Source organism: Salmo salar, chromosome ssa04, assembly GCF_905237065.1.
Source record: "Salmo salar chromosome ssa04, Ssal_v3.1, whole genome shotgun sequence".
Lineage (NCBI taxonomy): Eukaryota > Metazoa > Chordata > Actinopteri > Salmoniformes > Salmonidae > Salmo > Salmo salar.
The window spans coordinates 78,474,850-78,497,767 of NC_059445.1; the positions used below are offsets into that span (position 1 = coordinate 78,474,850).

The 22,918-nt window shown below is 47.7% G+C and overlaps 1 protein-coding gene across 2 annotated transcripts in view; it reads right to left on the reverse strand.

Annotated features, from left to right (window-relative positions):
• Positions 1-13,347: 13,347 nt before the first annotated feature.
• The window catches only part of epn4 (Clathrin interactor 1), a 41,320-nt gene continuing 31,749 nt past the window's right edge, over positions 13,348-22,918 (reverse strand). Inside the window, 5 exon segments of one of the 2 annotated variants that reach the window (NM_001173695.1) lie at positions 13,348-14,767; positions 14,897-15,065; positions 18,277-18,482; positions 20,497-20,574; positions 21,054-21,135. In NM_001173695.1, the coding sequence (NP_001167166.1) occupies positions 14,394-14,767; positions 14,897-15,065; positions 18,277-18,482; positions 20,497-20,574; positions 21,054-21,135 (909 nt within the window). In that variant the 3' untranslated portion in view covers positions 13,348-14,393. 2 annotated transcript variants of the gene reach the window in all.

Sequence of the window (22,918 nt, forward strand, 5' to 3'; positions counted from 1 at the left end):
ATCCTGTATAACACTGTCATAAACAAATGACAATGACCGTATGACCTATGACCACAGAATGTGTGCAGTACCCGTCACTGTATTACAATTAACCACTAGATGGCGACATTTGACTAATAATACATTAGGCAAAATGGAAATTGTAGTGAGCATGCCATCTTTTATCACTTTTATCTGCTTATCAAATACATTATTAAGCTCCTGAATTGTAAACAACATTCAGATGCCATTGTTTTTTACATTCCTGATTGTGATTCCATTTTACTGTGCACATTATCCCCAAACACACTATAGCTACTTTTTAATCTCAGGGATGGGCAACTTGGGGGGGGGGTGTAGAGTTTTGCCATGGGGTGCAGAGAATATTTAGCAATTTTATAACTCATTTCATGCAATTCTACTAATTTGCATGGGGCGGAAAATGAGGAAAATGAACTGTTTTACAGATGATTTCCTGCAACAACTCCGAGAAATGTTTCCAGTTTTTAATATATCTGAGTGAGACTGCCTAACATTAATCAATGGGGCCCCCCAGACAGTAATTCGACCATGATAACAAGTTTAGATAGCTGGCCGCTAAACAAAATTAGCAATAAAAAACATGTTAGTTCATGGGCTAATTAACCATCAGTGTACAACCACATTTCTAAAGGTGTAAATTACACCTTCGTGTTCTACCTCGACTGAGGGCTTTCAAAAGGGCCTCTCTCATGGAATTCAACGACTACCTCCCTCAAACTTGCCTTCAGTGATAGGACAGCAAACATCAGTGCGCATTCAAAAGCATTCTCAATTCATAGGGTATAGGCAGTTAAACCCCCACTATGGTGGAAAAGTGAAAAGACAGATTGGATGGGGTGAACATGGGTATCTAACTGGGCTGGTTTCAAATCTGACAGTTAGTTGTGTTCTATGGCAACCTTGCATGTTACACGATCCTCCCTACAAAAAGATTCATCATCTGTCTGTAATTATGCTAAATACTGTCTGCATTTCATAAAGGTTAAAGGATGCACAACTGCAATAATATTTAAAGGGTTATATATAGTCCCTGTACATTGTATTGTGTGCCAAAACTCTATGCAATAGAATAGCCCAACAGGGAGAAGAAAGTGGAGGCCCTTACTTGTGTTGCTGGCGGCTCAGGGGAGAGGCAGTGGAGGAATCCCAGGGGACATCTGTTCCCCAGCTTCACTGACACACTTCAAGAGCTCTGCAGAACAACGCAGGACTCATTAGAATACGGTCACGTCCTTAAACACACACACGCTTGGAGATTTATTTTCAAGACAAACATCTGCAAAGGTGCTCCAACTCTCTGCAGTCTCCCTTCCTCTTTTGAAAGCCTCTCTTCTGACAGCTTCAATGAGCACTCTCATGTTCAAGTAAGGCCCCAGTCTCCTTTTCCCAGTGCCCACAGCAAAGTCACTTCTCTATTCTGTTGTTTGAGAGATCAGAGACGTTATTCCAAGTAGGAGTGATAATGAAAATGAATAATAATAATCTGTCCAAATGATGTGTCTACTGTACTGCAGTGACCTTGTTTAAAGAATAGAGAACATAGGAGTGGCCACAGGAAGAGCATTCTAATGATTTCTTCTCATATAAAGATTGCCACCTCCTGCATAACATCATGGAACCCTACTACCTTCATAGTGCCCAAATGGAACCCTATTACCTTCACAGTGCCTAAATGGAACCCTATTACCTTCACAGTGCCCAAATGGAACCCTATCACCTTCACAGTGCCCAAATGGAACCCCTCACCTTCACAGTGCCCAAATGGAACCCTATCACCTTCACAGTGCTCAAATGGAACCCCATTACCTTCATAGTGCCCAAATGGAACCCAATCACCTTCACAGTGCCCAAATGGAACCCCATTAACTTCACAGTGCCCAAATGGAACCCTACTACCTTCATAGTGCCCAAATGGAACCCTATCCCCATCATAGTGCCCAAATGGAACCCTATCCCCATCATAGTGCCCAAATGGAACCCCATTACCTTCACAGTGCCCAAATGGAACCCTATCACCTTCACAGTGCTCAAATGGAACCCTATCACCTTCACAGTGACCAAATGGAACCCCATTACCTTCATAGTGCCCAAATGGAACCCCATCATCGTCATAGTGCCCAAATGGAACCCCATCACGTTCATAGTGCCCAAATGGAACCCCATCACGTTCATAGTGCCCAAATGGAACCCCATCACGTTCATAGTGCCCAAATGGAACCCTACTACCTTCATAGTGCCCAAATGGAACCCTACTACCTTCATAGTGCCCAAATGGAACCCTACTACCTTCATAGTGCCCAAATGGAACCCCATCACCTTCATAGTGCCCAAATGGAACCCCATCACCTTCATAGTGCCCAAATGGAACCCCATCACCTTCATAGTGCCCAATGGAACCCCATCACCTTCATAGTGCCCAATGGAACCCCATCACCTTCATAGTGCCCAAATGGAACCCCATTACCTTCATAGTGCCCAAATGGAACCCTATCCCCTTCATAGTGCCCAAATGGAACCCTATCCCCTTCATAGTGCCCAAATGGAACCCCATCACCTTCATAGTGCCCAAATGGAACCCCATCACCTTCATAGTGCCCAAATGGAACCCCATCACCTTCATAGTGCCCAAATGGAACCCCATCACCTTCATAGTGCCCAAATGGAACCCTACTACCTTCATAGTGCCCAAATGGAACCCTACTACCTTCATAGTGCCCAAATGGAACCCTACTACCTTCATAGTGCCCAAATGGAACCCTATCCCCATCATATTGCCCAAATGGAACACCATTAACTTCATAGTGCCCAAATGGAACCCCATTACCTTCACAGTGCCCAAACGGAACCCTACTACCTTCACAGTGCCCAAACTGAACCCTACTACCTTCAGTGCCCAAATGGAACCCTATCACCTTCACAGTGCCCAAATGGAACCCTATCACCTTCACAGTGCCCAAATGGAACCCTATCACCTTCACAGTGCCCAAATGGAACACTATAACCTTCACAGTGCCCAAATGGAACCCTATAACCTTCACAGTGCCCAAATGGAACCCTATCACCTTCACAGTGCTCAAATGGAACCCTATCACCTTCACAGTGCCCAAATGGAACCCCATTACCTTCACAGTGCCCAAATGGAACCCCATCATCGTCATAGTGCCCAAATGGAACCCCATCACGTTCATAGTGCCCAAATGGAACCCCATCACGTTCATAGTGCCCAAATGGAACCCCATCACGTTCATAGTGCCCAAATGGAACCCTACTACCTTCATAGTGCCCAAATGGAACCCTACTACCTTCATAGTGCCCAAATGGAACCCTACTACCTTCATAGTGCCCAAATGGAACCCCATCACCTTCATAGTGCCCAAATGGAACCCCATCACCTTCATAGTGCCCAAATGGAACCCCATTACATTCATAGTGCCCAAATGGAACCCTATCCCCTTCATAGTGCCCAAATGGAACCCTATCCCCTTCATAGTGCCCAAATGGAACCCCATCACCTTCATAGTGCCCAAATGGAACCCCATCACCTTCATAGTGCCCAAATGGAACCCCATCACCTTCATAGTGCCCAAATGGAACCCCATCACCTTCATAGTGCCCAAATGGAACCCCATCACCTTCATAGTGCCCAAATGGAACCCCATCACCTTCATAGTGCCCAAATGGAACCCCATTACCTTCATAGTGCCCAAATGGAACCCCATCACCTTCATAGTGCCCAAATGGAACCCTACTACCTTCATAGTGCCCAAATGGAACACTACTACCTTCATAGTGCCCAAATGGAACCCTATCCCCATCATATTGCCCAAATGGAACACCATTAACTTCATAGTGCCCAAATGGAACCCCATTACCTTCACAGTGCCCAAACGGAACCCTACTACCTTCACAGTGCCCAAACTGAACCCTACTACCTTCAGTGCCCAAATGGAACCCTATCACCTTCACAGTGCCCAAATGGAACCCTATCACCTTCACAGTGCCCAAATGGAACCCTATCACCTTCACAGTGCCCAAATGGAACCCCATCACCTTCATAGTGCCCAAATGGAACCCTACTACCTTCACAGTGCCCAAATGGAACCCCATTATGTTCATTGCGCCCAAATGGAACCCCATTATCTTCATTGTGCCCAAATGGAACCCCATTATCTTCATTGTGCCCAAATGGAACCCCATCACGTTCATAGTGCCCAAATGGAACCCCATCACCTTCATAGTGCCCAAATGGAACCCTACTACCTTCATAGTGCCCAAATGGAACCCCATCACCTTCATAGTGCCCAAATGGAACCCCATCACCTTCATAGTGCCCAATGGAACCCCATCACCTTCATAGTGCCCAAATGGAACCCCATCACCTTCATAGTGCCCAAATGGAACCCTACTACCTTCATAGTGCCCAAATGGAACCCCATCACCTTCATAGTGCCCAAATGGAACCCCATCACCTTCATAGTGCCCAATGGAACCCCATCACCTTCATAGTGCCCAAATGGAACCCCATTCCCTTCATAGTGCCCAAATGGAACCCTATCCCCTTCATAGTGCCCAAATGGAACCCTACTACCTTCATAGTGCCCAAACGGAACCCATTACCTTCATAGTGCCCAAATGGAACCCCATCCCCTTCATAGTGCCAAATGGAACCCCATCACCTTCATAGTGCCCAAATGGAACCCCATCACCTTCATAGTGCCCAAATGGAACCCTACTACCTTCATAGTGCCCAAATGGAACCCCACTACCTTCATAGTGCCCAAATGGAACCCTAACACCTTCATAGTGCCCAAATGGAACCCCATCACCTTCATAGTGCCGAAATGGAACTCTACTACCTTCATAGTGCCCAAATGGAACTCCATCGCCTTCATAGTGCCCAAATGGAACCCCATCACCTTCATAGTGCCCAAATGGAACCCTACTACCTTCATAGTGCCCAAATGGAACCCTACTACCTTCATAGTGCCCAAATGGAACCCTATCCCCATCATATTGCCCAAATGGAACACCATTAACTTCATAGTGCCCAAACGGAACCCTACTACCTTCACAGTGCCCAAAATGAACCCTACTACCTTCACAGTGCCCAAACAGAACCCTACTACCTTCACAGTGCCCAAACGGAACCCTACTACCTTCAGTGCCCAAATGGAACCCTATCACCTTCACAGTGCCCAAATGGAACCCTATCACCTTCACAGTGCCCAAATGGAACCCCATTACCTTCATAGTGCCCAAATGGAACCCTATCCCCATCATATTGCCCAAATGGAACACCATTAACTTCATAGTGCCCAAATGGAACCCCATTACCTTCACAGTGCCCAAACGGAACCCTACTACCTTCACAGTGCCCAAACTGAACCCTACTACCTTCAGTGCCCAAATGGAACCCTATCACCTTCACAGTGCCCAAATGGAACCCTATCACCTTCACAGTGCCCAAATTGAACCCTATCACCTTCACAGTGCCCAAATGGAACCCTATCACCTTCACAGTGCCCAAATGGAACCCTATCACCTTCACAGTGCCCAAATGGAACCCTATCACCTTCACAGTGCCCAAATGGAACCCCATCACCTTCATAGTGCCCAAATGGAACCCTACTACCTTCACAGTGCCCAAATGGAACCCCATTATCTTCATTGTGCCCAAATGGAACCCCATTATCTTCATTGTGCCCAAATGGAACCCCATTATCTTCATTGTGCCCAAATGGAACCCCATCACGTTCATAGTGCCCAAATGGAACCCCATCACCTTCATAGTGCCCAAATGGAACCCCATCACCTTCATAGTGCCCAAATGGAACCCTACTACCTTCATAGTGCCCAAATGGAACCCCATCACCTTCATAGTGCCCAAATGGAACCCCATCACCTTCATAGTGCCCAATGGAACCCCATCACCTTCATAGTGCCCAAATGGAACCCCATTCCCTTCATAGTGCCCAAATGGAACCCTATCCCCTTCATAGTGCCCAAATGGAACCCTACTACCTTCATAGTGCCCAAACGGAACCCATTACCTTCATAGTGCCCAAATGGAACCCCATTCCCTTCATAGTGCCCAAATGGAACCCTATCCCCTTCATAGTGCCCAAATGGAACCCTACTACCTTCATAGTGCCCAAACGGAACCCATTACCTTCATAGTGCCCAAATGGAACCCCATCCCCTTCATAGTGCCAAATGGAACCCCATCACCTTCATAGTGCCCAAATGGAACCCCATCACCTTCATAGTGCCCAAATGGAACCCTACTACCTTCATAGTGCCCAAATGGAACCCCACTACCTTCATAGTGCCCAAATGGAACCCTAACACCTTCATAGTGCCCAAATGGAACCCCATCACCTTCATAGTGCCCAAATGGAACCCTACTACCTTCATAGTGCCCAAATGGAACCCTACTACCTTCATAGTGCCCAAATGGAACCCTATCCCCATCATATTGCCCAAATGGAACACCATTAACTTCATAGTGCCCAAACGGAACCCTACTACCTTCACAGTGCCCAAAATGAACCCTACTACCTTCACAGTGCCCAAAATGAACCCTACTACCTTCACAGTGCCCAAAATGAACCCTACTACCTTCACAGTGCCCAAACGGAACCCTACTACCTTCAGTGCCCAAATGGAACCCTATCACCTTCACAGTGCCCAAATGGAACCCTATCACCTTCACAGTGCCCAAATGGAACCCCATTACCTTCATAGTGCCCAAATGGAACCCTATCACCTTCACAGTGCCCAAATGGAACCCCATTAACTTCACAGTGCCAAAATGGAACCCTATCCCCTTCATAGTGCCCAAATGGAACCCTATCCCCATCATAGTGCCCAAATGGAACCCCATTAACTTCATAGTGCCCAAATGGAACCACATTACCTTCATAGTGCCCAAATGGAACCCCATCACCTTCATAGTGCCCAAATGGAACCCCATCACCTTCATAGTGCCCAAATGGAACCCCATCGCCTTCATAGTGCCCAAATGGAACCCCATCACCTTCATAGTGCCCAAATGGAACCCTACTACCTTCATAGTGCCCAAATGGAACCCTACTACCTTCATAGTGCCCAAATGGATCCCTATCACCTTCACAGTGCCCAAAAGGAACCCTATCACCTTCACAGTGCCCAAACGGAACCCATTACCTTCATAGTGCCCAAAGGAACCCCATCACCTTCATAGTGCCCAAATGGAACCCTACTACCTTCATAGTGCCCAAATGGAACCCTACTACCTTCATAGTGCCCAAATGGAACCCTACTACCTTCATAGTGCCCAAATGGAACCCCATCACCTTCATAGTGCCCAAATGGAACCCTACTACCTTCATAGTGCCCAAATGGAACCCTATCACCTTCATAGTGCCCAAATGGAACCCTATCACCTTCATAGTGCCCAAATGGAACCCCATCACCTTCATAGTGCCCAAATGGAACCCTACTTCCTTCATAGTGCCCAAATGGAACCCCACTACCTTCATAGTGCCCAAATGGAACCCTACTACCTTCATAGTGCCCAAATGGAACCCTATCACCTTCATAGTGCCCAAATGGAACCCCATCACCTTCATAGTGCCCAAATGGAACCCCATCACCTTCATAGTGCCCAAATGGAACCCTACTACTTTCATAGTGCCCAAATGGAACCCTACTACTTTCATAGTGCCCAAATGGAACCCCACTACCTTCATAGTGCCCAAATGGAACCCTACTACCTTCATAGTGCCCAAATGGAACCCTATCACCTTCATAGTGCCCAAATGGAACCCCATCACCTTCATAGTGCCCAAATGGAACCCTACTACCTTCATAGTGCCCAAATGGAACCCCACTACCTTCATAGTGCCCAAATGGAACCCTACTACCTTCATAGTGCCCAAATGGAACCCTATCACCTTCATAGTGCCCAAATGGAACCCCATCACCTTCATAGTGCCGAAATGGAACTCTACTACCTTCATAGTGCCCAAATGGAACCCCATCACCTTCATAGTGCCAAATGGAACCCCATCACCTTCATAGTGCCCAATGGAACCCCATCACCTTCATAGTGCCCAAATGGAACCCTACTACCTTCATAGTGCCCAAATGGAACCCTACTACCTTCATAGTGCCCAAATGGAACCCTACTACCTTCATAGTGCCCAAATGGAACCCCATCACCTTCATAGTGCCCAAATGGAACCCCATCACCTTCATAGTGCCCAAATGGAACCCCATCACCTTCATAGTGCCCAATGGAACCCCATCACCTTCATAGTGCCCAATGGAACCCCATCACCTTCATAGTGCCCAATGGAACCCCATCACCTTCATAGTGCCCAAATGGAACCCCATTACCTTCATAGTGCCCAAATGGAACCCTATCCCCTTCATAGTGCCCAAATGGAACCCTATCCCCTTCATAGTGCCCAAATGGAACCCCATCACCTTCATAGTGCCCAAATGGAACCCTACTACCTTCATAGTGCCCAAATGGAACCCTATCACCTTCATAGTGCCCAAATGGAACCCCATCACCTTCATAGTGCCGAAATGGAACTCTACTACCTTCATAGTGCCCAAATGGAACCCCATCACCTTCATAGTGCCCAAATGGAACCCCATCACCTTCATAGTGCCCAAATGGAACCCTACTACCTTCATAGTGCCCAAATGGAACCCTACTACCTTCATAGTGCCCAAATGGAACCCTATCCCCATCATATTGCCCAAATGGAACACCATTAACTTCATAGTGCCCAAATGGAACCCCATTACCTTCACAGTGCCCAAACGGAACCCTACTACCTTCACAGTGCCCAAACTGAACCCTACTACCTTCACAGTGCCCAAACGGAACCCTACTACCTTCACAGTGCCCAAACGGAACCCTACTACCTTCAGTGCCCAAATGGAACCCTATCACCTTCACAGTGCCCAAATGGAACCCCATTACCTTCATAGTGCCCAAATGGAACCCTATCACCTTCACAGTGCCCAAATGGAACCCTATCCCCTTCATAGTGCCCAAATGGAACCCTACTACCTTCATAGTGCCCAAATGGATCCCTATCACCTTCATAGTGCCCAAATGGAACCCCATTACCTTCATAGTGCCCAAATGGAACCCTATCCCCTTCATAGTGCCCAAATGGAACCCTATCCCCTTCATAGTGCCCAAATGGAACCCCATCACCTTCATAGTGCCCAAATGGAACCCCATCACCTTCATAGTGCCCAAATGGAACCCCATCACCTTCATAGTGCCCAAATGGAACCCCATCACCTTCATAGTGCCCAAATGGAACCCCATCACCTTCATAGTGCCCAAATGGAACCCCATCACATTCATAGTGCCCAAATGGAACCCTACTACCTTCATAGTGCCCAAATGGAACCCTACTACCTTCATAGTGCCCAAATGGAACCCTACTACCTTCATAGTGCCCAAATGGAACCCTACTACCTTCCTAGTGCCCAAATGGAACCCTATCCCCATCATATTGCCCAAATGGAACACCATTAACTTCATAGTGCCCAAATGGAACCCCATTACCTTCACAGTGCCCAAACGGAACCCTACTACCTTCATAGTGCCCAAATGGAACCCTATCCCCATAATATTGCCCAAATGGAACACCATTAACTTCATAGTGCCCAAATGGAACCCCCCTCACCTTCACAGTGCCCAAACGGAACCCTACTACCTTCACAGTGCCCAAACTGAACCCTATCACCTTCACAGTGCCCAAATGGAACCCTATCACCTTCACAGTGCCCAAATGGAACCCTATCACCTTCACAGTGCCCAAATGGAACCCTATCACCTTCACAGTGCCCAAATGGAACCCTATCACCTTCACAGTGCCCAAATGGAACCCTATCACCTTCACAGTGCCCAAATGGAACCCCATCACCTTCACAGTGCCCAAATGGAACCCTACTACCTTCACAGTGCCCAAATGGAACCCCATCACCTTCATAGTGCCCAAATGGAACCCTACTACCTTCACAGTGCCCAAATGGAACCCCATTATCTTCATTGTGCCCAAATGGAACCCCATTATCTTCATTGTGCCCAAATGGAACCCCATTATCTTCATTGTGCCCAAATGGAACCCCATCACGTTCATAGTGCCCAAATGGAACCCCATCACCTTCATAGTGCCCAAATGGAACCCTACTACCTTCATAGTGCCCAAATGGAACCCCATCACCTTCATAGTGCCCAAATGGAACCCCATCACCTTCATAGTGCCCAAATGGAACCCCATCACCTTCATAGTGCCCAATGGAACCCCATCACCTTCATAGTGCCCAAATGGAACCCCATCACCTTCATAGTGCCCAAATGGAACCCCATCACCTTCATAGTGCCCAAATGGAACCCCATCACCTTCATAGTGCCCAAATGGAACCCCACTACCTTCATAGTGCCCAAATGGAACCCTACTACCTTCATAGTGCCCAAATGGAACCCTATCACCTTCATAGTGCCCAAATGGAACCCCATCACCTTCATAGTGCCGAAATGGAACTCTACTATCTTCATAGTGCCCAAATGGAACCCCATCCCCTTCATAGTGCCAAATGGAACCCCATCACCTTCATAGTGCCCAAATGGAACCCTACTACCTTCATAGTGCCCAAATGGAACCCTACTACCTTCATAGTGCCCAAATGGAACCCTATCCCCATCATATTGCCCAAATGGAACACCATTAACTTCATAGTGCCCAAATGGAACCCCATTACCTTCACAGTGCCCAAACGGAACCCTACTACCTTCACAGTGCCCAAACTGAACCCTACTACCTTCACAGTGCCCAAACGGAACCCTACTACCTTCACAGTGCCCAAACGGAACCCTACTACCTTCAGTGCCCAAATGGAACCCTATCACCTTCACAGTGCCCAAATGGAACCCCATTACCTTCATAGTGCCCAAATGGAACCCTATCACCTTCACAGTGCCCAAATGGAACCCTATCCCCTTCATAGTGCCCAAATGGAACCCTATCCCCATCATAGTGCCCAAATGGAACCCCATTAACTTCATAGTGCCCAAATGGAACCCCATTACCTTCATAGTGCCCAAATGGAACCCCATCACCTTCATAGTGCCCAAATGGAACCCCATCACCTTCATAGTGCCCAAATGGAACCCCATCACCTTCATAGTGCCCAAATGGAACCCCATCACCTTCATAGTGCCCAAATGGAACCCCATCACCTTCATAGTGCCCAAATGGAACCCCATCACCTTCATAGTGCCCAAATGGAACCCTACTACCTTCATAGTGCCCAAATGGAACCCTACTACCTTCATAGTGCCCAAATGGATCCCTATCACCTTCATAGTGCCCAAAAGGAACCCTGTCACCTTCACAGTGCCCAAACGGAACCCATCACCTTCATAGTGCCAAATGGAACCCCATCACCTTCATAGTGCCCAAATGGAACCCCATCACCTTCATAGTGCCCAAATGGAACCCCATCACCTTCATAGTGCCCAAATGGAACGCTACTACCTTCATAGTGCCCAAATGGAACCCTACTACCTTCATAGTGCCCAAATGGATCCCTATCACCTTCATAGTGCCCAAATGGAACCCTATCACCTTCACAGTGCCCAAATGGAACCCTATCACCTTCACAGTGCCCAAATGGAACCCCATTAATTTCACAGTGCCAAAATGGAACCCTATCCCCTTCATAGTGCCCAAATGGAACCCTATCCCCATCATAGTGCCCAAATGGAACCCCATTAACTTCATAGTGCCCAAATGGAACCCTACTACCTTCAGTGCCCAAATGGAACCCTACTACCTTCAGTGCCCAAACTGAACCCTACTACCTTCAGTGCCCAAACTGAACCCTACTACCTTCACAGTGCCCAAATGGAACCCTATCAACTTCACAGTGCCCAAATGGAACCCTATAACCTTCACAGTGCCCAAATGGAACCCTATAACCTTCACAGTGCCCAAATGGAACCCCATTACCTTCATTGTGCCCAAATGGAACCCCGTTATCTTCATAGTGCCCAAATGGAACCCCATTACCTTCATAGTGCCCAAATGGAACCCCATCACCTTCATAGTGCCCAAATGGAACCCTACTACCTTCATAGTGCCCAAATGGAACCCCATCACCTTGATAGTGCCCAAATGGAACCCCATCACCTTCATAGTGCCCAAATGGAACCCCATCACCTTCATAGTGCCCAAATGGAACCCCATCACCTTCATAGTGCCCAAATGGAACCCCATCACCTTCATAGTGCCCAAATGGAACCCCATCACCTTCATAGTGCCCAAATGGAACCCTACTACCTTCATAGTGCCCAAATGGAACCCTACTACCTTCATAGTGCCCAAATGGAACCCTACTGCCTTCATAGTGCCCAAATGGAACCCTATCACCTTCACAGTGCCCAAATGGAACCCCATTACCTTCAAAGTGCCCAAATGGAACCCCATCACCTTCATAGTGCCCAAATGGAACCCCATCACCTTCATAGTGCCCAAATGGAACCCCATCACCTTCATAGTGCCCAAATGGAACCCCATCACCTTCATAGTGCCCAAATGGAACCCCATCACCTTCATAGTGCCCAAATGGAACCCTACTACCTTCATAGTGCCCAAATGGAACCCTACTACCTTCATAGTGCCCAAATGGAACCCTACTGCCTTCATAGTGCCCAAATGGAACCCTATCACCTTCACAGTGCCCAAATGGAACCCCATTACCTTCAAAGTGCCCAAATGGAACCCCATCACCTTCATAGTGCCCAAATGGAACCCCATCACCTTCATAGTGCCCAAATGGAACCCTACTACCTTCATAGTGCCCAAATGGAACCCTACTACCTTCATAGTGCCCAAATGGATCCCTACTACCTTCATAGTGCCCAAATGGATCCCTATCACCTTCATAGTGCCCAAATGGAACCCCATCACCTTCACAGTGCCCAAATGGAACTCTACTACCTTCATAGTGCCCAAATGGAACCCCATCACCTTCATAGTGCCCAAATGGAACCCTACTACCTTCATAGTGCCCAAATGAAACCCTACTACCTTCATTGTGCCCAAATGGAACCCTATCACCTTCACAGTGCCATTTGGGAAGCAGAACAGAAGCTGCCTCTGCTTGTTGACACCAGCTTTGTCGTTAACTCATAATATTAAGCTTGATTCAGATGCTTAACCCACTAAGATGGTAGAAAGTGCAGTGTAAACATACACCAGTAACAGACTGTAGGTTGGAGCTATAAATGTTACATGAAAACAACACAAAAAATGTAACAGAGGAATTTAATGACTTGGGGGACTTTTGTCCTTTAAGCCCATACTTTCCAAGACATCCTTATTAACGCAATAATACTTATTTTCTTTGCACACCAAAAATATATTTACATATTTTGCCATTCCTGTTCTGAGTCCCAGCATGAAGTATGGTCAATGTGAGGTAATTCCTGAACTTTCTTCTGACATGTTTGAAAACAGAGACATGACAACATGAAAGTAGAAAAGGGACACAGTAGCACACTTAACATGTTTTCTGAAGTATTTATCTGGTGTTGGTAGAAACACCAAGAAAGTATAATGTATATGCTTTCAACCATATACAAAATGTAATGTTAGATAAGCCCTTCCCGCCCAAAAACGAATTCAAACTCTTGATTATGCGCACGCATGCACACACACACACGCGCGCACACACACAGAGTGTACAAAACATGAAGGACACCTGCTCTTTCCATGACAGACTGACCAGCTGAATCCAGGTGAAAATTATGATCCCTTAATGATGTGACTTAAATCCACTTCCATCAGATAGATGAAGGGGAGGAGACAGGTTAAAGAAGGATGTCTTGAGACATGGATTGTGTAAGTGTGCCATTCATAGCGTGTTAAGTGAACAGGGCATAGTAGTTTGTGCCAGGCGCACTGGTTTGTGTCAAGAACTGTAACGCTGCTGGGCTTTTCATGCACAACAGTTTCCCGTGTGTATCAAGAATGATCCACCACCCAAAGGACATCCAGCCAACTTGACACAACTGTGGGAAGCATTGGAGTCAACATGGACCAGCATCCCTGTGGAACTCTTATGACACCTTATAGAGTCCATGCCCCGACGAACTGAGGCTGTTCTGAGGGCAAAAGGGAGTGCAAGTCAATATTAGGAAGGTATTCCTAATGTTTTGCACACTCAGTGTATATAAAGAGAAGGGATTGATGGGTAACACCATTAGATATTTCTCAAGTAGTCCATGTATGCAGCTTTCCGTTCATAATGGTGTATTCTGAACAATACTCTTCCACACAAATCCTTCAGCTCTCTCATTTCCCGAAGTTGCCGAAGTTGGCGAAGGCATCTCGTTTGGGTTGCACCATGGGCTGCCCCATACCCATCCCTGGCATACCCAGGGTGCCTGGCATACCCAGGGTGCCTGGCAGGCCCATGCCTGCGGGGGACACAACCATGTTCATTCCCATAATTCCCTGATTGACAGGCACTCCTCCCATTCGCATGGCGCCCATCCCCATGGTACCCGTTGCCATGGTGGGAGGCATGCCTAGGCCCATGGCGCTGGCGGGCATCATGGGGTTGGTGGAAAGTCTGATGGGTGTGGCTGTGGCCTGGATGTTCAGATTCAGGCCTCCAAAACTCTGAGCCAGGTTGACGGGCGGCTGGACTCCTGAAAGCAGGGGATCTGAAATGACAAATATGGTGATATTACTGTCAGTTAGATCTCCTTGCAAGGAAACATAGAAATTCACTTTACAAGTGAGTTGACGGTCAACACAGAGAAATAAGTGATGACAGTGAGTTAATAACAGACCTTGCTGTAACATGTTGTTGAGGCTGGGCTTGCAGGTGGTCATCTGCATACCAGGAGACAGGAAGTCCAGGCTGATGTTGACGCTGGGGTCTGACCATGTGGGGGGGAGGCAGGGCTTCTTGAGCTCCATGTGCTGGGGCAATAAGCCCCCTTGCATTGGTCCAAAGTTCTACAACAACCCAAAGAAGAGACAACACAAAAACACAGGCCAGGTTATCACAATCATCTATCCTACAAATCACACTACATGAAAATATGAATGCCCATAGATGCTACACTACATGACCAAAAGTATGTGGACACCTGCTAGTCCAACATCTCATAACAAAATCATGGGCATTAATATGGAGTTGGTCCCCCCCTTTGCTGCTATAACAGCTTCCACTCTTCTGGGAAGGCTTTCCACTAGATGTTGGAACATTGCTGCGGGGATTTGCTTTCATTTAGCCACAAGAGCTGGTGAGCTAACTGATGTTTGGAGATTAGGTCTGGCTTGCAGTTGGCGTTACAATTCATCCCAAAGGTGTTCGATGGGGTTGAGGTCAGGGTACTGTACAGGCCAGTCAAGTTCTTCCACACCAATCTCGAAAAACCATTTCTGTATGGACCTTGCTTTGTGCACGGGGCATTGTCATGCTGAAACAGGAAAGGGCCTTCCCCAAACTGTTGCCACAAAGTTGGAAGCACAGAATCGTCTAGAATGTCATTGTATGCTGTAGCGTTAAGATTCCCTTTCACTGGAACTAAGAGGCCTAGCCCGAACCATGAAAAACAGCCCTGGAACATTATTCCTCCTCCACCAAACTTTACAGTTGGAACTATGCATTGGGGCAGGTAGCATTCTTCTGGCATCCACCAACCCCAGATTCGTCCATTGGACTGCCAGATGGTGAAGCGTGATTGATCACTCCAGAGAATGTGTTTCCACTGCTCCAGAGTCCAATGGCAGCGGGCTTTACACCAGCAGTCGACGCTTTGCATTGTGCATGTTGATCTTAGGCTTGTGTGCGGCTGCTCGGCCATAGAAACCCATTTCATGAAGCACCCGACGAACAGTTCTTGTGCTGACGTTGCTTCCAGAGGCAGTTTGGAACTCAGTAGTGAGTGTTACAACCGAGGACAGATGGTCCCGTTCTATGAGCTTGTGTGGCCTACCAATTCACGGCTGAGCCGTTGTTGCTCCTAGACATTTACACTTAATAACAGTACTTACAGTTGACCGGGGTAGCTCTAGCAGAACAGAAATTTGACGATCTGAAAGGTGGCATCCTATGACGGTGCCACGTTGAAAATCACTGAGCTCTTCAGTAAGGCCATTCTACTGCTAATGTTAACCTGTTGGGGCTAGGGGGCAGTATTTGCACGGCCGGATAAAAAAACGTACCCGATTTAAACTGGTTACTACTCTTGCCCAGAAACGAGAATATGCATATAATTAGTAGATTTGGATAGAAAACACTCTAAAGTTTCTAAAACTGTTTGAATGGTGTCTGAGTATAACAGAACTCATATGGCAGGCCAAAACCTGAGAAGATTCCATACAGGAAGTGCCCTGTCTGACAATTTGTTCTCCTTCTGTGGCATCTCTATCGAAAATATAGCATCTCTGCTTTAACGTGACATTTTCTAAGGCTTCCATTGGCTCTCAGAAGGCGCCAGAAAGTGGAATGACGTCACTCCTGTCTCTGGGCAAAAAACAGCAGGAGATTTTGTGAGTGGTCAGGCTGAGAACAGTGACACTGGAGATGCGCGTTCATGAGAATTCAATTTTTTTTTCTTTCAGCCTTTGAATGAATACAACGTCGCCCGGTTGGAATATTATCGCTATTTTACGAGAAAAATAGCATAAAAATTGATTTTAAACAGCGTTTGACATGCTTCGAAGTACGGTAATGGAATATTTAGATTTTTTTTGTCACGAAATGCGCTTCCATGCAGGAAGTGGCGTGTCTGAGAAGTAGTGTTTCATCTTGGCTCTTTTTATTGAAGACTGAGGATCTTTGCAATAACGTGACACTTCCTACGGCTCCCATAGGCTCTCAGAGCCCGGGAAAAAGCTGAACGATATCGAGGCAGGCTCTGGCTGAAACACTTTATCGCTTTTGGCAAGTGGCCGCTCAGAGTACTATGGGCTTAGGCGCGTGCCCGGGTCGAGAGAATGCTTTCTTTTCTTTTGTCTGTTTACCTAAACGCAGATTGCCGGTCGGAATATTATCGCTTTTTTATGAGAAAAATGGCATAAAAATTGATTTTAAACAGCGGTTGACATGCTTCGAAGTACGGTAATGAATTTTTTGGTCACGAATTGCGCCATGCGCGTCACCCTTATTTACCCTTTCGGATAGTGTCTTGAACGCACAAACAAAACGCCGCTGTTTGGATATAACGGTGGATTATTTTGGACCAAACCAACATTTGTTATTGAAGTAGAAGTCCTGGGAGTGCATTCTGACGAAGACAGCAAAGGTAATAACATTTCTCTTATAGTAAATCTGACTTTGATGAGTGCTAAACTTGCTGGGTGTCTAAATAGCTAGCCCTGTGATGCCGGGCTATCTACTGAGAATATTGCAAAATGTGCTTTCACCGAAAAGCTATTTTAAAATCGGACATATCGAGTGCATAGAGGAGTTCTGTATCTATAATTCTTAAAATAATTGTTATGTTTTTTGTGAACGTTTATCGTGAGTAATTTAGTAAATTCACCGGCAGTGTTCGGTGGGAATGCTAGTCACATGCTAGTCACATGCTAATGTAAAAAGCTGGTTTTTGATATAAATATGAACTTGATTGAACAAAACATGCATGTATTGTATAACATAATGTCCTAGGGTTGTCATCTGATGAAGATCAAAGGTTAGTGCTACATTTAGCTGTGGTTTGGGTTTATGTGACATTATATGCTAGCTTGAAAAATGGGTGATTATTTCTGGCTGGGTACTCTGCTGACATAATCTAATGTTTTGCTTTCGCTGTAAAGCCTTTTTGAAATCGGACAATGTGGTTAGATTAACGAGAGTCTTGTCTTTAAAATGGTGTAAAATAGTCATATGTTTGAGAAATTGAAGTTATAGCATTTTTGAGGTATTTGTATTTCGCGCCACGCGATTCCACTGGCTGTTGACTAGGTGTTGCCCAGGGAGGTTAATATATGGAGTTTGCATGGCTGTGTGCTATATTTTATACACCTGTCAGCAACGGTGTGGCTGAAATAGCCGAATCCTCTAGTTTCAACCAATTTGAAGGGGTGTCCACATACTTTTGTATATATAGTGTACATGCTTTGTATTCACAACCTAGACCTCTTCCATGATAATGAGGCACTTCCATCTATAACAATGGCTCATGTAGTGAGGAGGAGTCCTGTGAGCCACCTGTACCTGTGATCTGGAGATGGGCAGGCCGGTGTTTGCGGCGCCCACACTCTGGGTACCACACATGGAGAAGGTCATGCTTTGGGAGGTGGTGAGGGAGGTGTGATTGGAGCCAATCAGGTCAAATAAGTCAGCTGAGGGTGGGGTGGGGGCCGGCGGACTGGAGAACGCATTCCAATCCCCAAACTCACCCTTCCCACTGGACCCTGGCCCTAAGGAGAGACGAGTGAAGATTTCATTATCCACAGTGTTCAGCATTTGCAAAAACTTGAAGAGAAATGAACAAGGCATGAGGCATGTCCCATTTCTTCTGTAAGGGGGAGTTTTTGCACCCTGTCAGGTAGCAGGTGAACAGTGAAGATAACAGAGATCGCCCCAAGGGGAGAACCAGCACACACAGCCCAGTGGGATCACACATCAGGACCAGAGAGTACTGCACGGGACCACAAACCAGGACCAGAGGGTACTGCACGGGAACACAAACCAGGACCAGAGGGTACTGCACAGGAACACAAACCAGGACCAGAGGGTACTGCACGGGACCACAAACCAGGACCAGAGGGTACTGCACGGGACCACAAACCAGGACCAGAGGGTACTGCACGGGAACACAAACCAGGACCAGAGGGTACTGCACTGGACCACAAACCAGGACCAGAGGGTACTGCACGGGACCACAAACCAGGACCAGAGGGTACTGCACGGGAACACAAACCAGGACCAGAGGGTATTGCACGGGACCACAAACCAGGACCAGAGGGTACTGCACGGGACCACAAACCAGGACCAGAGAGTACTGCACGGGACCACAAACCAGGACCAGAGAGTACTGCACGGGACCACAAACCAGGACCAGAGGGTACTGCACGGGACCACAAACCAGGACCAGAGGGTACTGCACGGGAACACAAACCAGGACCAGAGGGTACTGCACGGGAACACAAACCAGGACCAGAGGGTACTGCACTGGACCACAAACCAGGACCAGAGAGTACTGCACGGGACCACAAACCAGGACCAGAGAGTACTGCACGGGACCACAAACCAGGACCAGAGAGTACTGCACGGGACCACAAACCAGGACCAGAGGGTACTGCACAGGAACACAAACCAGGACCAGAGAGTACTGCACTGGACCACAAACCAGGACCAGAGAGTACTGCACGGGACCACAAACCAGGACCAGAGGGTACTGCACGGGACCACAAACCAGGACCAGAGGGTACTGCACGGGACCACAAACCAGGACCAGAGGGTATTGCACGGGACCACAAACCAGGACCAGAGGGTACTGCACGGGACCACAAACCAGGACCAGAGGGTACTGCACGGGACCACAAACCAGGACCAGAGAGTACTGCACGGGACCACAAACCAGGACCAGAGAGTACTGCAATGGGACCACAAACCAGGACCAGAGAGTACTGCACGGGACCACAAACCAGGACCAGAGGGTACTGCACGGGACCACAAACCAGGACCAGAGGGTATTGCACGGGAACACAAACCAGGACCAGAGAGTACTGCACGGGACCACAAACCAGGACCAGAGGGTACTGCACTGGACCACAAACCAGGAGCAGAGAGTACTGCACGGGACCACAAACCAGGACCAGAGGGTACTGCACTGGACCACAAACCAGGAGCAGAGGGTACTGCACTGGACCACAAACCAGGACCAGAGGGTACTGCACTGGACCACAAACCAGGACCAGAGGGTACTGCACGGGACCACATGTGGACGTGCACACACACACATCCAGAAGGACGATAAACTGCCAAAGGCTTGTTGCTGGGGCTCTCATCTCCCCTCCATCCTTCTCTTTTCTCCCAACCGTCCATCCATCCATCCATCACAGAGCGGAGTCTGGGGGACATGAGCTGTGTGAAATGAGAGCTGACGTGTGTCTGTCCTCATAAGGCTCAGCAGGTAGGGCCTCCATCTGGTCTCATCCCAGTCACATCAATATTACACCACCTTCACTTCCACAGGACATCACGTGGGCCGCAACCACAAACCCCTGGGCAGGGGAAGGACGGGAGGGGGGACTCCCCCTAAACACCTCTGTGGCATGGCTGTTCACCTCTTCACTTTTCTGCTACCAGGTTTATGAAAAGCAAGGCTTTCTGCTGAAGTTATTGGGAAGTGGCCTGCCTCCGATTGAAGCTGTAATACAGACAGCAGATACTGTTCAGACAATGGAGAGGGGAAGCACTGAGACGTACCGGCTGATGAAGGGAGACTGGCTGAGGCAGCTGGGGAGGAGAAGTCAGCAAAACCACAGATGAGGTCTGAACTTCCACCTGGATGGTGCACACACACACACACAGAGAGAGTGAGAACAGTATCAGTGGAAGAGATGAGGATGTTGTCTCCCCTCCATCTCTCTCCCTCCCAGTGTATGGCTGAGCGTGAGAGACAGGCCCGAGCTCTTTTGGTTGGAGAAGGCAATGTGTGTGAACAGCAGCTCTGTGTGTGTGTGTGAACATGCAGCATTCGCTTCCCAGCAAACACTGGCTCAGTCTCAGACAGCTGGCCATTCTTCTCTCCTCTCCTCTCCTCCTCCTCCTCTCGTTTTCTCCCTAGGCTGCCTGACATCTTGGCATCTTAGGCCTGCCTGCTCCCTCCCCTCTTGTCCCTGGTTATTCTGGAGGAGCTACATCTCTATGGCTTTGAGCCACCTTACTTTAGAGTGCTATCACTTTATACAGCGACCCCTTCTCAATATGTGTATAGCACTGTGGCTGACTGACTCATTAAATGAGTGAGTGATAGGTCTTACCTGCTGGTGCAGTCTGACTGGACTCAGCGTCCACCATAAGAAGGTCTGCAAGGCCACTGCTTGAAGACTGGCTAACAGACGTCTGAAGAGGACACAGAGAATGAGATAAGGACACTCACACAAGCTGTTCACTTTTAATTAGAGTTGGAATAAAACATGGTGGTACACTTCCTAAAGCTGCCACAAGAGAGCAGCATTAGTCTAGAAACAGTTTGGATAAGGCAGCCCAGGAGCTCTTCCTGTTCACTGGTACTGCTGCCGTGTCATTTAGTCTAGAAACAGTTTGGATAAGGCAGCCCAGGAGCTCTTCCTGTTCACTGGTACTGCTGCCGTGTCATTTAGTCTAGAAACAGTTTGGATAAGGCAGCCCAGGAGCTCTTCCTGTTCACTGGTACTGCTGCCGTGTCATTTAGTCTAGAAACAGTTTGGATAAGGCAGCCCAGGAGCTCTTCCTGTTCACTGGTACTGCTGCCGTGTCATTTAGTCTAGAAACAGTTTGGATAAGGCAGCCCAGGAGCTCTTCCTGTTCACTGGTACTGCTGCCGTGTCATTTAGTCTAGAAACAGTTTGGATAAGGCAGCCCAGGAGCTCTTCCTGTTCACTGGTACTGCTGCCGTGTCATTTAGTCTAGAAACAGTTTGGATAAGGCAGCCAAGGAGCTCTTCCTGTTCACTGGTACTGCTGCCGTGTCATTTAGTCTAGAAACAGTTTGGATAAGGCAGCCCAGGAGCTCTTCCTGTTCACTGGTACTGCTGCCGTGTCATTTAGTCTAGAAACAGTTTGGATAAGGCAGCCCAGGAGCTCTTCCTGTTCACTGGTACTGCTGCCGTGTCATTTAGTCTAGAAACAGTTTGGATAAGGCAGCCCAGGAGCTCTTCCTGTTCACTGGTACTGCTGCCGTGTCATTTAGTCTAGAAACAGTTTGGATAAGGCAGCCCAGGAGCTCCTCCTGTTCACTGGTACTGCTGCCGTGTCATTTAGTCTAGAAACAGTTTGGATAAGGCAGCCCAGGAGCTCTTCCTGTTCACTGGTACTGCTGCCGTGTCATTTAGTCTAGAAACAGTTTGGATAAGGCAGCCCAGGAGCTCTTCCTGTTCACTGGTACTGCTGCCATCCTTTTCTATCATGTCATTAGACAGTCAGAAGAGATGAAACACAGCTTGCTTCTGTCCCACGGGAGATAACCATCTTGTGTTTCAGTCTCTAGAAAAACTCAAAGATGAAAATAGATTCCGCAGACAACTCAACAGTGTCTCTATAGGCTTCAAAAGCAGGTTCTGTTGAGTCTACACAGCCTATTGGCCTACATTGACATGCAGTAGTAGGCTAGGTCAGAGTGAGATACAGAGAGGACAGAGTGAGATACAGAGAGGACAGAGTGAGATACAGGGAGGACAGAGTGAGATACAGGGAGGACAGAGTGAGATACAGGGAGGACAGAGTGAGATACAGGGAGGACAGAGTGAGATACAGGGAGGACAGAGTGAGATACAGAGAGGACAGAGTGAGATACAGAGAGGACAGAGTGAGATACAGGGAGGACAGAGTGAGATACAGGGAGGACAGAGTGAGATACAGGGAGGACAGAGTGAGATACAGGGAGGACAGAGTGAGATACAGGGAGGACAGAGTGAGATACAGAGAGGACAGAGTGAGATACAGAGAGGACAGAGTGAGATACAGGGAGGACAGAGTGAGATACAGGGAGGACAGAGTGAGATACAGAGAGGACAGAGTGAGATACAGGGAGGACAGAGTGAGATACAGAGAGGACAGAGTGAGATACAGAGAGGACAGAGTGAGATACAGAGAGGACAGAGTGAGATACAGGGAGGACAGAGTGAGATACAGGGAGGACAGAGTGA